The following is a 16001-nucleotide window of genomic DNA, read 5'->3' on the forward strand; positions in this document are numbered from 1 at the left end:
CAGACCTTCATCAGTGATCACAGGACGCTGCCCATGGGGCACTGTTGGCTGGATATTTTTGGTTGGTGGACTATTCTCAGTCCAGCAGTGACAGTGAGGTGTTTAAAAAGTCCAGCAGTGCTGTTGTCATACCAGCACCATGTCATTGTCACTGCAGTGTTGAGCATGATCCACCACACAAATATTACTTACTCTGTAGTGGTCCTGGGAGAGTCCTGACCATTGAAGAACAGCATGAAAGGGGGCTAACAAAGCATGCAGAGAAACAGATGGACTACAGTCAGTAATCATAGAACTGCTAGAAGTGCTTCTATATGGTAGTTTTTTCCAACCAAAGAACAGCACTGTCCAGACTATGGTCTTCTCTGTGGTTTCTTTATGGATGTGAAACTTGTAGAACACTTAACCTTGTTTATTTTGGATCCATTATGAGAAGAACCAGTTCATTGGGAGAAAAAAAAATTCCTGTGTTAAAGGTAAACTAGGAAGAGGACAGCCAGCACCGAAACGTGCATAAAATTAAGCCATGAACGTGCTGTCAGGTAACCTAAAGACCCAAACTGCAAACTGAATGTTCTGGAGAAACATTATCCATATGGTTGCCAGGAGTCAGGATCAACTTGACAGCACTAAAAATTAATCAAGCATCAAGTCCACATGTTTGTCCCAGCATTTTGGAATTCTATAGTGACCTCCAAGGACAGGCGGTTTTACTTGTGTAAGCTGAGCTGATGTTGCTCCTTAACATTTTCTATTTTAAAATACCAGTAGTACAGTTGATCAGAAAAATAAAGGCATCTTATGACAGTGCTACACAGCCAATTTTACTGTCAGTGTTTACTATTAAGACCTCAAGCTTTGTGCAAGTGTGTGCATTAGATGTCCCAGTAAAATAACACATTATATATCTAAAACAAAAGGCTTATTGGTGTCTTGACATGATCAGTAGTATATAAAAGATCACACTGTTAATCTCTGGATGTACCTGTTAAATTAGAAACATGGTATACAGCACAGCATAGCATATTCATTTTATTTTTAATATCCAAGGAGTTACAATGGTAATTAAAATGCACACACAGACAAGCTAAACTAAGAACAGTATGCTAAATCTGTGTTAGTTATGTACTGCAACAATGTTTTGCTTCCTAAACAAAACAGTATTAATAATTACAAAGTAAGACCAAACAACTAAAATTAAAGCATTTGATTTAATAACGGACGCAGTGTTATTGGGAAAAAAAAACAATAATAAGAAGGTTATTCTATTAGTCAGTTTTACTGTAGAGTAAATATAAAAAGGGGTATAAACATGTGTTAGTGTGTAATTGAGTTTCAAAATCAAAAAGATTAAAAAGAGTTTACTGGCTAAGAGGTCTAACGCTGGTTCCACAGAGATCACAGAGTAATGGGCATGTGTGTTGCATGTTCCCAAGTCTTGGCTAAGAAATGGTCCCTAAAGTATTTGTGTACAAAGTCATCAGTGAGAACATCATTAGAAAGCAGTAAATGTAACATTCTTCTTAACATTTTACAAACGGAACTAAAAAAGATTCAACTGGAAGGTTTACAAAGACTAAAAACATATACATATATATTGTGTACTTGTAGATATGTAACTTTGTTATTATAAAAGGAGGCATTCTGAACCCCCAACCACTTTTAAATACAGTAGTTATTGCACCCTCCACAAGAGGGCAGTCACTGACTAATGAAAATAGCTTTAAAAACACGACACAAGAGGTATGGTTCCATCAAGTGGAAGTTTCACATCATCAATCGTCTAGTTGGTGAACTCATTGAGTAGATAATAAAAGAAATACATTATCCATTTTGCAACTCTGGGATCTGTTTTGTAACCCTGAGAATGACCTCAAACTGACCAATTCAAGTAGTGGTTAAACCGACTAAATACTATATTAAGTAATTAAACTGCATTTGATTGACGGAGGCAGAACTTCCCAGCTACTGAAAGGCAGAGTTGCTGGTGGACGTGCTGGTGGATGTTCTGGTTTAAAGGCCACCATGTCTGCAGCTGTAACTCACAGGTGTTCGGGATGACTCTGCAGGCAGGAGATCATTTCCTGAACAGGCTTATTCTCAAAGCAGATCTGATACACGGCTGTAAACAAGGGAAACCTACAAACAAGACAAATAGTGTTTAAAAAAACAGGCAGGTATGCTTGGTGCTGGATGCTATAGAACATCCATTCATTTTTCATTCATCTAATTAGTTTATTCTGATCAGACGCTCAAAGCTAAAACCACTTACTGAGCAAGAATAAGGGAATAAGGTAGAAATACAGTCTAAACAGCATTGCATGCATAAACTACCCACTTACCAACCTGGGGCCCTGAGAATCTGGGTGTCCTCCTATATTCCAAAACATGCAGGAGATGGACTCGCTACTCTGAATTACCACATAGTGCGAGTATTTTATGCCATATCTATTGCCCTGTAGAGTAAAGCTGACTGTGAACATTTCTTTTTGAGCAAATGAAAATAAAGTACTTAACAGATAACAGATTTGTTTCCATACAAACCAGTATTTTTCTAATTATGTGCATAAAGCTAGCATTAGGTTGACTATGCAGGACATATTTGAACATGTTAGATTAGAAACATATCTTTTATGCCAGCCAATCGTAAACTTTCACGTCTGATCTGGCATGATTTTAAAAAACCAGCACTGATTTTCAAACCACATCAATGGAGGAGAAACTAGCATTGTTCCTTAACCCAACATCAACTGCATAAGTAATGACACAATGAAGTAAAAGTCACAAGGGTAAACAATTGTACCTACTTTTTAACTAGGCCTTTCTGCTTGAGAATGTGGTAAACTTCAACAGACGTCTGTGGGCCTTGAAGCTTTTGACCGTTCAGCATCTCCTTTTCTAATTCCTCGATGCTCTAAGAGAAGAAAATGTCATTGGTACAAGGATAATCATAAATACTGGTGCATTGGACCCCTTACCTTACAAAAGGTGTTATCGTAATGAGTATAAAAATCAATTAAACAAAAAGTCTTTTGATGAAAGAAATTTTGATAAGTTGACTATTTCAAGAGTGCACCGTTACTAAAACCCTGTCATCAGTATTTGGTTGAACATCTACACCTATTGCCTTAACCTGTAATAATCAATTTTGGTAAGTGCTAACAAGCTTCTGACACCTCTCTTGTGGATTCTTCACTCATTCTTCTTGTGCAAAAGCTTCCAGCTTAAAAAGGCTTGATGGCATTCATGCTTCAAATGCTTTCTTTAAATCCCACCAGGTATTTTCTATAAGATTTAAGTCTGTGGCCTAAGAAGCCACATCAGGATATTTTTCATGATTGATTCCTTAACCAAGCTTTGTGCTTAGGATCATTGTCTTGCTAGAAAGTCCAATTATCATCAAGGTTCAATTTCACCACAGGAGGCAAAACGTTCCTCGTCAAAATGACTTGGCATTTCTGGGAATCCACGGTGCCAGTCAAGATTTGCAGTTACAGCAGTAAAAAAAAAATCACTAATACATCCCCTATGGTAGTTGGTATTCTCCTGTTCATAAGCTTTGCTCTTCCAGCTACAGTCAAGCCACTGATCCACATGGCTAAATAGTTCCAGATTTGATGTATTACTCCATAAAACTGTTTTTATTCAGAATTCTGCAGATTCCTCTCCAGATTCTTTCTGGCATTTTTCAACTGACCATTTCTGTGCTTCTTGGTTGAGAGTGCCGTGCACCATAGAGTTCAACCATAAATTTCTAGTTTTATTTTATTTTTTTATTTTTATTTTTTTTAATTTAGCGCGTCCAATTTCATCCCATCTATCATCCTCTCATTAGTGCGGATTCCTGCTCCTGATTGGGGCTGACGAGGCCGTTCCACACCACCTCCGAAACGTGCACAGCCAATCGACCGTCTTATCACCCACACTTGACGAGTGTAGCGTGGCAGAGTACTGTGCACGGAGGATCACACACTCCGCCACACCCCCTCCCGTCTCCATACAGGCGCCACCAACCAGCCAGCAGAGGGCGCAACCGCCCCGTTCCTGAGAGAGCATCCCCTACGGTCTTAAGTCCCGCCCCTCACCCGGACAACAGGCCAATCGTTGTCCATAGCCGCCCAGCCTCGACCGTAAAGGCAGAGCTGGATTCGAAACGACGCTCCTTCGAAATCCAGCCCTGGTTGCAGCGCGTGTCTTTTTACCGCTGCGCCACCTGAGCGGCAAATTTCTAGGTTTTTAAGTATTTTTTTGGTTACCACTGACACATTTGTCTTGGCATTCCTTCATCAGGTAATCTTTTGCAGTAACACAGAGTTTTTTTCTTTGTTGTCTTGATACTCCGATAAGGCCAGGCAGGTTTGTTGGTGCACCATACGTTTATAATACTCCCAATGGTGTCTCTAGCCATGTTAAAGGTCTTGGAAATTTTAAACCCATTTCCCTTTTGAGTACAGCTAATGGCAAAAAAAAAACATTTTGAGTTACTTGAAGTGCAAGTAAAGTACTTAGTAAGATGTTGAGTAGATACTGAGTGAAACAACCATCCAAGAATGTGCTCTCTTATTGGCAGACCATAAGCACAAATGGCAAAAAAACTGCCATCCATGGTTGTTTTTACAGTTCTTCTAAATAAAGGAGGTCATTGAGTCTGGGCTCATTTGGGGACAGGCGTAATCATAACAGGTTTGTTTCTATAACAAACTAAGTGCACAAATCTAGCATAAGGTTGACTATGCAGGAAATATTTGTGTGTTAGATTAGAAACATATCTTTTTTAATTCTTGTGCATGTTTACTAAATAGCTGTTTGGGCGAAGCCTAAGAATCAAATGTGTTTGGTGCCAGCTTGAAAATTTTGGAATAAAAAAAAATAAATAAAAAAAAATCAAGGCATAGATTGGTAGTGGTTATGCAATAAAGGACACTCGGGTAGTGGAAAAGAATTAGCTGCAACAATACTGGATTTTAAAAAGCCTCAGCACAACACAGTAATTAACAGTTACTCAGGTAGTGAGCAGAATTCAGAGGGTAAAATCTACCTACACGCATCAGCTATACCTTTTTTCCCCATTTTAGTGAATTTACTTAATGAATGAAGGTTTGTTTGTTTATTAGGATTTTAACGTCATGTTTTACACTTTTGGTTACATTCATGACAGGAACGGTAGTTACTCATTACACAAGATTCATCAGTTCACAAGGTTATATCAAACACAGTCCTGGACAATCTAGCATCTCCAATTTACCTCACTTGCATGTCTTTGGGCTGTGGGAGGAAACCGGAGCACCCGGAGTAAACCCACGCAGACACGGGGAGAACATGCAAACTCCACACAGAAAGGACCCGGACTGCCCCACCTGGGGATCGAACCCAGGACCTTCTTGCTGTGAGGCAACAGTGCTACCCACTTAGCCACCGTGCCGCCAATGAATGAAGGTAAAATTCAATATACAAATACATTTGGTTTCTTGTCATATTCTGGCAAATTAGGAATTGTAATTGCTCTGACCTTGCCTGTTTTGACAAAGGCCTCTGCCACGCGGCGGTTGCGTCCACCATAGCAAGTGGTGATGAGATCTGCTACTCCACAGCTTTCAAGGAACGTTGCAGAGGACACAGAGTCGTCTTTACTAAACAGTTTAGCAAAGGCAATCATCTCCATCAGCCCCAGCCTAATTACTGCTGCCTTGGTATTATCTCCACACTGCAGGCCATCACAGAAACCTGCACCCACCGCAACGATGTTCTGTACAGAAGAGGCAAAAAGAATTAAAAAGTAGAGAAAATAGTCCAAACTGCTAATCCTAATACAACAGGATGAAATGTGACCCTTAAATGATTGTAGCAGACTTCTTAACAGTAAACACTTCATTTATTGTTATGCCTGTGTACATAATTTTAATGACAAGAAGAACTATGCAGCTTTAAACCCGACTGCATATTTGCGTTATAAGACAGACCAATTAATACTACTGCCTGAATACCACAAAAGAGAGGATTTTAATGAGGGGTTTAGCATTATGAGCTACGCTTCAGTGTCACCCAAGATGCCCTGTCTCTTCAAATGTTGCTTCTGGGAAAGAAACTAATGGGACATGACTGATATTTACTTTCAAGGCTCCACACAGCTCCACGGTGTCAGCATCATCCACTACAGTGATACGGAAGTTGGGTGTCTGCAGAAGCTCTTTAAAAAGCTGTCCATTCTCCAACACTTTACTACCTGCAGATCAACACATACCACAGTTACTTTTGACAGTACCTTCTAATCAGATGGTGATGTTCAGAATGTTTGGAATTTTAACATGTTCAAGGCTGGATCACACTTGTTTTTGGACAGTGTGTGTGTATGTAATTTTTTTGTTGCATATTTTGCAATTTTCCTCCAATTCTAGTCGTATCCAATCACCCGATTGCAGCGAGACTGTCACACTCCCCTCCGACACGTGTGCAGTAACCGACTGCATCTTTTCACCTGCACAAGGTGAGTTCATATGTGGATCAGCTTTGTGTACGGAGAGCCACACCCTCTCCACATTATTCCCCGACTCTGCATAGGTGCCATCAACCAGCCAGCAGAGGTCACAACTGCACCAGTCATGAGGTCCCTCTCCGACTTCCCATCCCTGTATGAACAACAAGTCAGCCGTTGTTCATGTAGCCACCCAGCCCAGCCGGATGGCAGAGTTGAGGTTCGAACCGACAAGTTCGAAACGTCAGCTCTGGTGTGCTAGCATGTTTTTCCGCTGCGCCATCTGAACGGCCATGTGTATGTAATTTTATAGTATAATGAATAAATAGCTAAATTGCTGTACTCCACTGCTATGCCCACCCCTACAGTTACCGGATAGTTAAATGTTCTTCTCTTACCAATAGTAGTTTCACAGAACTTTTCAGCCGCCACCTCATTGGCAATATTAGCCCCCATTAAGACGCTCACATCAATGCCCATCTTCTCCCTTATGATGTCAGAGATGAGTTTAAGTCCCTCCGGCCCTTCATCGATGCCCTAAAGAAGAATAGTGGATAAAGAAATACATCCATATGATTTTTTTAGTATCTGCAGCTGTTAAGGGAAACATCTTGAAGATTTTTACTTAATGACTCATGAAAAACCAAAACAGAAAAATAATAAAGCATTAGGGCAGAGAGAAAACACACACACAAAACCAGAATTTCATAAACAGTTGAAACCAGCCAGGCATCATGAAACCAATAACAAAACTACTAAATGTCAGAGCTGAGAGCTAAAGCACAGCAGTAATAAAACAGAGAGAGAAACTGAGACTAAAAAATAAATAAAATAAACAGCTGGCTGGGCAGCAACAGCCTGTGCTTGACTCATCTGGTAGGAGTCGTGCTCCCATCCGGTGCACCACTCCCATGAGAGGGAGTAAGAGACAGGCGCTCACACACTAGATTATTAATTTGCTGGTGTAGACGGTTCTATAATGTCATTAAAATTTGTAACGTGGCCTTTGAGTTCATTGTTGGGGATCATGGTTGACCAAGGCTGGTGACTTCTCTGTGCCCAAGCCACAAGCAAAACCACGAGAAAGTCTACAGAGCTTTGTATTGTATATATTTACAAGTCAGGGATGTGACTTAAAGCCATTTCTAAGTTTATTATTTATTTATTAGGACCTTAACATCATGTTTTACACACTTTGGTTACATTCATTACAGAAATGGTAGTTACTCGTTACACAAGATTCATCAGTTCAGTTCAGTTCAAGTTTAACGTCAAACACAGTCATAGACACTGTAGTATCTCCAATTCACCTCACTTGCATGTCTTTGGACTGTGGGAGGAAACCGTTTTATTAATACCTGCTGTTCATGAAAAAGTGTGTACTTAAAAAAAAAAAGAAAGGATAACCTTTTTAATTGTACCCTCACATTTAATGCAAAAAGAGAATCTAAACTCACACTAGAGCAGGGGTAGCTCTAGTAGCTAGATTTCTAAGAATACATATAAACATCAACTATACCACAGCCCTCATCACAACTCATCACACCCCAGACTCATTCAACTCCGCTGAAACAATGAACGGTACAGGAGATCGTTTGTACCAGCAGCGATCACACTGTGTAACTTACTGGTTCGAGACATCATTGAACACTGAGCCACTATCAGGATAGACTCATGGAGCATGATATGTCTCTCTGTTTATGGAGTCTATATTACATTACACTCCCCTCCTAATATTTACTGCAAAGAACACCTAACAACAGTTTACTTTATTACATATTACATCTCTCATCTGATCAAATTCACTGCACTGACAGTCTTTTATATTACATACTACATTTCTTATTCTATTTATTTAATTACATAGTGTTGTACAATAATACTTGTGTACTTTAATACTTTTTGCTTTAATGTACACCGACTAGGCATAACATTATGACCACTGACAGGTGAAGTGAATAACTGATTATCTCTTCATCACAGCACTGGGATATAGTAGGCAGCAAGTGAACATTTTATCCTCAAAGTTGATGTGTTAGAAGCAGGAAAAATGGGCGAGCGTAAGGATTTGAGCGAGTTTGACGAGGACCAAACTGTGATGGCTAGACGACTGGGTCAAAGCATCTCCAAAACTGCAGCTCTTGTGGGGTGTTCCCGGTCTGCAGTGGTCAGTATCTATCAAAAGTGGTACAAGGAAGGAACAGTGGTAAACCGGCGACAGGGTCATGGGCAGCCAAGGGTCATTGATAGTGAGCGCAGGCTGGCCTGTGTGGTCAGATCCAACAGGCGAGCTACTGTAGCTCAAATTGCTGAAGAAGTATGTGTATGGGGCTGCCAGTCAGGGTGCCCATGCTGAGCCCGTCCACCGCCGAAAGAGCCAACAACGGGCACATGAGCATAGGAACTGGACCACGGAGCAATGGAAGAAGGTGGCCTGGTCTGATGAATCACATACCTGGGGAACACATGGTACCAGGATGCACTATGGGATGAAGGCAAGCCGGCGGAGGTAGTGTGATGCTTTGGGCAATGTTCTGCTGGGAAACCTTGGGTCCTGCCATCCATGTGGATGTTACTTTGACACGTACCAACACAATATTAGTAAGTTGGTCATAATGTTATGCCTAATCGGTGTATCTTGAGCTGTAATAACTGATTTTCCCTATGGGATTAATAATGTGATCCATCTATCAATCTACCCTAAAGTGTTTCGTTTTTACAGACATGTTTTTTCACATTTTAGAAGGTATGATTGATTAAACTGAACATTGCTGTCAGGGCTTGTAATTATGAAAAAATGAAGCTTTTTATTTTTTGAAATTATTCATCTGTAAGAGCCTGAAGGCAGACGCATAAAAAAAAAAAAAAAAGATCAGACAATGCAGTCTACATCCACAATACTCATGTCTAAACCAAATCCCCTCAGTATCACAAATCAAAGAAAGCAGGCTTTAATGTTAGCATCAAGTCTTACAGACAGTAATTTTGAGAGGCTACGTGACTCCCCGTGGCTAATGATTAAACAGGATGTGTTGCATGCTTTGAAGAATTCTCCTGCAATGTCTCTAAGCTACCTGTATTATTGGAAGGACACATTTGGACACTTTCCTGTAGCTACGGTGTAACATGCTGTGTTCGAGACATCAGCTGCATTCTGAGAACTTAGCAGTTCAAAGGAAAGGTAACACCGTCTGGTCCATTAGGAAAATATGTGCTGAAAAATGACCAGAGCAGAGTACAGAGAGGCTTTAAAGAGCTTACATTACACCCATTAGACTTTAGAGGTAACAGCCATACAGCTGAGCTATCAAAATACTCTATTACAGCAAGTAGAGAAGCACAAATCTGATACTCAAGCCAGACAGATACTGGGCTTTTCCTCTGGCTTCTGCTGTTACATGATTTTTGAAATGGTAATGTACAATTAAAGTCATACATTTTCATACTAGGAGAGATGTATCTGAATGAATGAATGAATGAATAAAAGGAACTCCTTTTTACTAACTGAAGGTAACTGTAGGTTTTCTGAAAATCTGTGGTGTCAACGTACATAAAACTAATTAGATACTTATTCATTTGTTCTATTCACTGGCCTCATGTAGCTGCCCACATTCAGTTTATAACAATGATGCTTTCCTACAAAGCCAAAAATGGACCAGCCCCTAGCTACCTTAGGGAACTCACAAAACCCTGGTATGTACCAGTCTCACTCATCTTGATCCTTTACCCAGGACTCTGGGAAGACATGCATCAAGGCCTTCTTCTGTATTAGCACCCAAGTGGTGGACAAACTTCCACTGCTGTTGGTACATCTGAGTCTCTCGCTGTCTTCAAAAGATGATTAAAGGCTCACCTCTTTACTAAGCACTTAGGCTGAGCAATAACATGCACTCACTAACATTCTATAGCATCTTATTTAAAAAAACCTTTGTTCTAACAGGGTTTCAGCAGATTTGTATTTTTGGACTGTTGTCTACCTAAACTACAAGTGAGAAATATTTACTGCATAAGCTAAAAAATGTAAATCTGGGAGTGTAGATTTAATTTAACCTTGTGGCATGGTGTCCCAATGCCTTGTTAGTGATTATGCCTATATAAACAGGGATAGACTGACTTACACCAGCGGTCCATTTATTACTAATAATTAATAATTAGAGATCGCTACAAAAGCAGTTTTCACTGCTTCCATTTCCAGCGCATTTTGAGTATTATTGTCTTTTATCACAACTAGGTGGGAGCAGCATCTCGTCGCAGCGAAAGAAAAAGCTCATTTGTGAGTAATATTGTTAAATTCCCCCACCCCACCAGTCCATGAAATTATATCTTATATGAAACCGGTCCATGGTGCAAAAAAGGTTGGGGACCGCTGCCTTACACAGTACATGAAATAGTGGTCCCCCCAGTGTTCAGTTCAAGGCTACAGCCTCGACAAGAGGTACATTATTTTGTCTTTCTAAGACATCCATTCAACTATTTTCTGATCCAGATTGTGCAGACGTTCAGATTACCTACTTGCTAAAAAATTTTACATTAATTTGTACATGAAAAATGACTTAGTCTAGACTGTTATCCCAAATCCACCCAAACAAAAGCACCTTCTGCATTAAAATATGCTCCTTACCTTAATTAGAGTAATTCCACGTGCATTCTTGGAAACACAGCCAGCCATCTCATCACACAGCTTTCGGATAAACTGGTGTGGGACCACAAAGACTAGCAAGTCTGCTTCATTTGCGGCTTCCTTTAATTCAGGCACAGCAACCTACAGCACGAGGATTACACCTTAACACTGATGTAGGGCAAACAGTACAAAACGTCGTCATTTTACATGCATTTATTTGTTTTTAGAAACTGCTTAAGTAAATATGCCATTCATTCTAAATTAAGTGTACTTTATAAATTATGGCAACACTGTATTTAACATAGTCATAGTAAAAGGTTTTAATGTATGAATCTGTGACAATGCATTGTAACTGGACCAAATGAATAATTAGTTTTATTCAGATATTTAACTGACATTGAAGTCTGAAGGATGTATTAATATGCTAGTTATACACTGTCAGTCAAATGTTTAATAAAAAGTTTAATAAAAAGTCTCCAAACACTGGTTTGGGATGGACTGGACTGGACCGGAGGGTAAGGGCAAAGCAAACCACATGTGGGAACATCTCCAACATTGTTAATTTTTTTGTTTATACTGTAGAAATTATGTACATTATATGTACAAATGATGGATACTTTGATGAGTAAAACTTTAAATTAAATTTGGTTAAAAATGATGACATCAATTATTATCTCTATTTGTTTATTTGTTTAATGCTTGAATTTTAGAGTACATTGAGACATTAATCTACTGTACATAAATGTTAATAAAAACTGGAAAAATTGGGGTGTTGTATAAATTTGACCACTAGTGCATACGTATGTGCTTGATTAATATGACATGTATTATGATTGTCAGACAAAATGTGAAACATTTAAAAGCAAAAGACTTACCACATTTTCTGGAAGTTTGTAACCGGGTAGGTACTTGACATTCTCATGGTCTGTGTTGATAATATCAGTAAGCTTTCTACCATTTATATTTTCTTCATATACCCACATCTTGACCGTGTTGGCAAAGCGCTGTAGTTTCTGAGCATTTTGTCCAATGATTTTGGCAATAGCAGAACCCCTAAATGCAGGAATAAAAAAGGTTAAAGCTGCATGATAATGAGTACAACAGTCTTCATTGTTTTGTAAATATTGATACACAATCCCTGGCAAATAAAGAAAAACATCCATCAATAGCAGAAACTTTTTTTATTTAATGTAAATTTGATGTGCAATGCAATTACTAATATGGATTGTTAGACTAAGGTGTGTGCAGAGCCTGTGAAGAGCAGTATCTACACAGGAGTATGTAAAATTGTAAAATAGTGTTATTGCATATGCCACAGTAAAAACTTCACTCAAAGCAGTTGCTTAGTTTACCAGGGTGTTGCAGCTGCTGGTTTAATGGGTCTATGAACAATGGTCAACATTCAATTCAACCTGTCTGATAGCATTTGTGTGTGTACAGTAAGAGGTTATAATCTGTATCCTTGTTAAACTTCTGCTTGCAAAAAAAACTGTTAACTTGTTATTTTTTAACTGGAACACTATTTCCCCAACACTGCCATGGAGTTGTTTTAAAATCCCATCTACACTGCTGTACCTGCTAGACTTACCAGTACAACACAGACTACTATGTCATTTGCACATTAGTTTGCAAACACTTGTTTACCACCCAATTAGTGAATCTTAATTAATTATATTAATCAAACACAAATAATGAATCTGGCAAGAGCAGGTTGTAAACAAAGCTGTCCAGCCCTAATTATTGTTTTTCCACTTGGGGATTATTGAAACCAATTGGACGGACATGAATGCTTAGGGTGTTTGCTTCGGCTCTGTCACTTTTCCCACTCAAATGCAGTTAAGAAATTGTCACTAAGAACTAAGAAGAACTAAGAAGCACTTTCACCATGATTGCATCTTCCCAACCAATTGCAACATCTTTTATGAAAACATTTGTATTTATTAATTTTCATTTGCAGTGTCTAGAAGTAAGATTTACCTTTGTTGTTAACACAAGTTATTGTTTATTTATATAAGTTCTTGTTTATTTGTTTAGAATTTTAACATCATGTTTTACACTCTTCGGTTACATTCATGACAGGAACGGTAGTTACTCGTTACACAAAATTCATCAGTTTACAAGTTTAATGTCAAACACAGTCATGGACAAGTTTGTATCTCCAATTAAACTGGCTGCATGTCTTTGAACTGTGGAGGAAACCAGAGCTCCTGGAGGAAACCCCAGCAGACACGGGGAGAACATGCAAACTCCACACAGAAAGGACCCGGACCGCCCCACCTGGGGATCGAACCCAGGACCTTCTTGCTGTGAGGCGACAGTGCTACCCACTGAGCCACCAAGCCACCCATTTGTGTGGGTACAGGCCAAAAGTGGATACCAATGTATAATAAATAAAATTGTTAGTTATAAATAATATAATACATAATTATACAAGTATATGAAATAAAACACATGTGCTTTGTGTTTCTATTTATTATACATACCCGTATGTATGGGTATATTAAGTAACAAGTCATGGATATTGAAGAACCTGATAATTATTATTATTATATCACTCACCCAGTTCTTGCAATATATTTTATTATACTGTTTATATTTTTTGCATACTGTTTATTGTATATATGCAAATTTCCCTCGGGATTAATAAAGTATCTATAATAATTATTATTATTGTTATTATTATTATTAAGATAAGATAAGACTTTATTGATCCCCTTAGGGAAATTAACTTGTTACAGCAGTATGAAGACAAGAATACAAGAAATACAACTAAGTAAAAAATATTGCACACATAGTGTGTAGTTATTTACTCTATAAAATATCAAAAAAATAATATATACATTAAAAATATGCAAAAATTCCAATTATAGAAATCCCATGTTACTCTGTCCAGAGATTGTCACAATCAGTGCATTAAATAACACGTTTTGTAGAATAATCTTCAATGTTTATTGTGTTGTAAGCTAAAGTATTGCTGCACAAAGGATCCGATTGATAAGTCTGATGCACAGCACAGCAGTACATGCAGTTAAATAATGCTAGTTTACTGTGTGTGAAGCTCAGACTCTGTGGTATTAGTATGGCCCATAAAAGAAAAAATGCAAACATGTACTCACCAGTTTCCTGAGCCTACAATGCACACTTTTAATGGTGTACACATGGTAAATATTTTCTATTACTGTGACTTATATACTGTGATATATAAGAAATATAAAATAAACTACAGATAGCAGTGTACCGGCGTGCAGCTGCTCGATAAGTAGCCTGTGGGAGTAAACGTGTTCGGCTTCTAGTGCTGACGTCATCACTGAACTCCAATGAACAAAGGACGACGGGAAATGTAGTACGAAACAGTTCCTAATCTGTACCTTTGCTTAACAGCGAGTTACCGTCCGAAATACCTTATACCTTCACGATACCTTAAGCAAATTATCCCCTATGTTATATTTTAAACATTTAATTCACTTAAGGTAAAGTAAGAGTACTACTGTAATTTCTATATAGTTGACCTTCATCACTCGTTCATCTGCGGTAACCGCTTCATCCAGACTCAAATTGTAGTCCGACTACCAAGAAAAATTAAAAGCATGCTAGAAATACATCATAAATACGTTGTTAATGAACAGGCACCGTTCACTCAGCCACACCGTATGGCAGTTCATAGCGGCCAGTCCACCTACGGCCATGTGTTCAAGCAGTGGGCAGGAAGAAACCCATGCAGACACGTGAAGAAGATGCCAAACTCCTCACATCCAGTGGCAAGAATCTGGTATGCCAGTTTCTGCCCACTTTTTAATGCTTGTAGGTGGACTGGCTGTTAAAACCACTTGTATTCAACATTTACATTTTCAGCATTTAGCAGACACTTTTATCCAAAGCAACTTATAGTCTATGCAACTGAGGGTTAAGGGCCTTGCTCAAGGGCCCAACAGTGGCAACCTGGCAGTGGCAACCTGGCAGTGGTGGGTTTTGAACCAGCGACCTTCTGCTTACTAGACCACTACCTTAACCGCTAGGCTGCATCTGCCCCACAGCACATAAGCTTGTGAATAATGGTTTTCATTATCATTAGCCGTGACATAATGTTACACAATTAGACATTAGGGACCACGTTTGTACCTTAAAATAAGTGTTCTGAGCTATGGCCTATTTCCTTAGAACATTGATAGCTAATATTGGTTTGGTTTTGTTTAACATTAACTGACATTTATGACCCAACTGATTATTTAACCACTATTCTTTCCATGACTGCAGTCTTGGACACTTGCCCTAAATAAATCAAAAAGAACAATTATAAGTTAAATATATTTACTAAAAAGACATGGAAATAGGAAGACATCATTGGTTATCTGTGTAAAATTGGTCTCTAGCCAGGCTTTTAGCACAGACATTTAGCTCTAGGACTAGCAAGTGGTTAGAAAACTCCCTTGAGTTGCTTTATGGTTGGACTGCTACATAATGTGCTTTTATGATATAGGCCTAATCAAAATGTGCTGTTATTGTGCATCCATCTAAACAACTCAGGCACAACTCCCATTTGAATATTTCTCTTAGATCTATTAGTTTAGACATTTAATTTGCCAGCTGAATGGACCAGAAAGCTAATTAGAACTCTTAACAGCAATATTTTTAAGCATTGAGATAAGTTTACTAATGATAGACAACTAATTAATCTAGTTTATTCATAAAACTATAAAGTACATTTTTTGTGGGAAACATTTGTCTTAATGTCAAATATATCTGTAACCAGTTAATTTTCAATATGGTGCAAAAATGAACACATTAATAAATGCATCATTCTATCAATTACTTAAGCAGTTTATTACTTAATTCAAATCATTACTCCTCCCAAGAACAAGAAAATTATAATTAATTAAGTTGGTCTAATTTAATTTAATTTAATAAGTA

General features: G+C 38.5%; 1 protein-coding gene across 1 annotated transcript; it reads right to left on the bottom strand.

Annotated features, from left to right (window-relative positions):
• Positions 1-1019: 1019 nt before the first annotated feature.
• On the bottom strand, positions 1020-14300 carry gpd1l (glycerol-3-phosphate dehydrogenase 1 like). Its single transcript, XM_062992123.1, has 8 exons — positions 14210-14300; positions 11969-12146; positions 11094-11234; positions 6871-7009; positions 6111-6223; positions 5510-5746; positions 2808-2914; positions 1020-2139 (listed from the first exon to the last, which is right to left on the bottom strand). Exons 1-8 carry the CDS (start codon positions 14251-14253, stop codon positions 2043-2045), a joined length of 1056 nt encoding a protein of 351 aa, XP_062848193.1. The 5' UTR covers positions 14254-14300; the 3' UTR covers positions 1020-2042.
• Positions 14301-16001: the final 1701 nt, after the last annotated feature.

Source organism: Trichomycterus rosablanca, chromosome 3 (assembly GCF_030014385.1).
Source record: "Trichomycterus rosablanca isolate fTriRos1 chromosome 3, fTriRos1.hap1, whole genome shotgun sequence".
Lineage (NCBI taxonomy): Eukaryota > Metazoa > Chordata > Actinopteri > Siluriformes > Trichomycteridae > Trichomycterus > Trichomycterus rosablanca.

Coding starts and splice junctions, on each gene's coding strand:
- gpd1l (XM_062992123.1), bottom strand. CDS start 14,253: ATGTGTACACCATTAAAAGTGTGCATTGTAGGCTCAGGAAACTG. Junction 12,147..14,209: donor ATTGTAGGCTCAGGAAACTG/GTGAGTACATGT, acceptor TCCTGCATTTAG/GGGTTCTGCTATTGCCAAAA. Junction 7,010..11,093: donor GTGGAATTACTCTAATTAAG/GTAAGGAGCATA, acceptor ATTCTTCTTTAG/GGCATCGATGAAGGGCCGGA.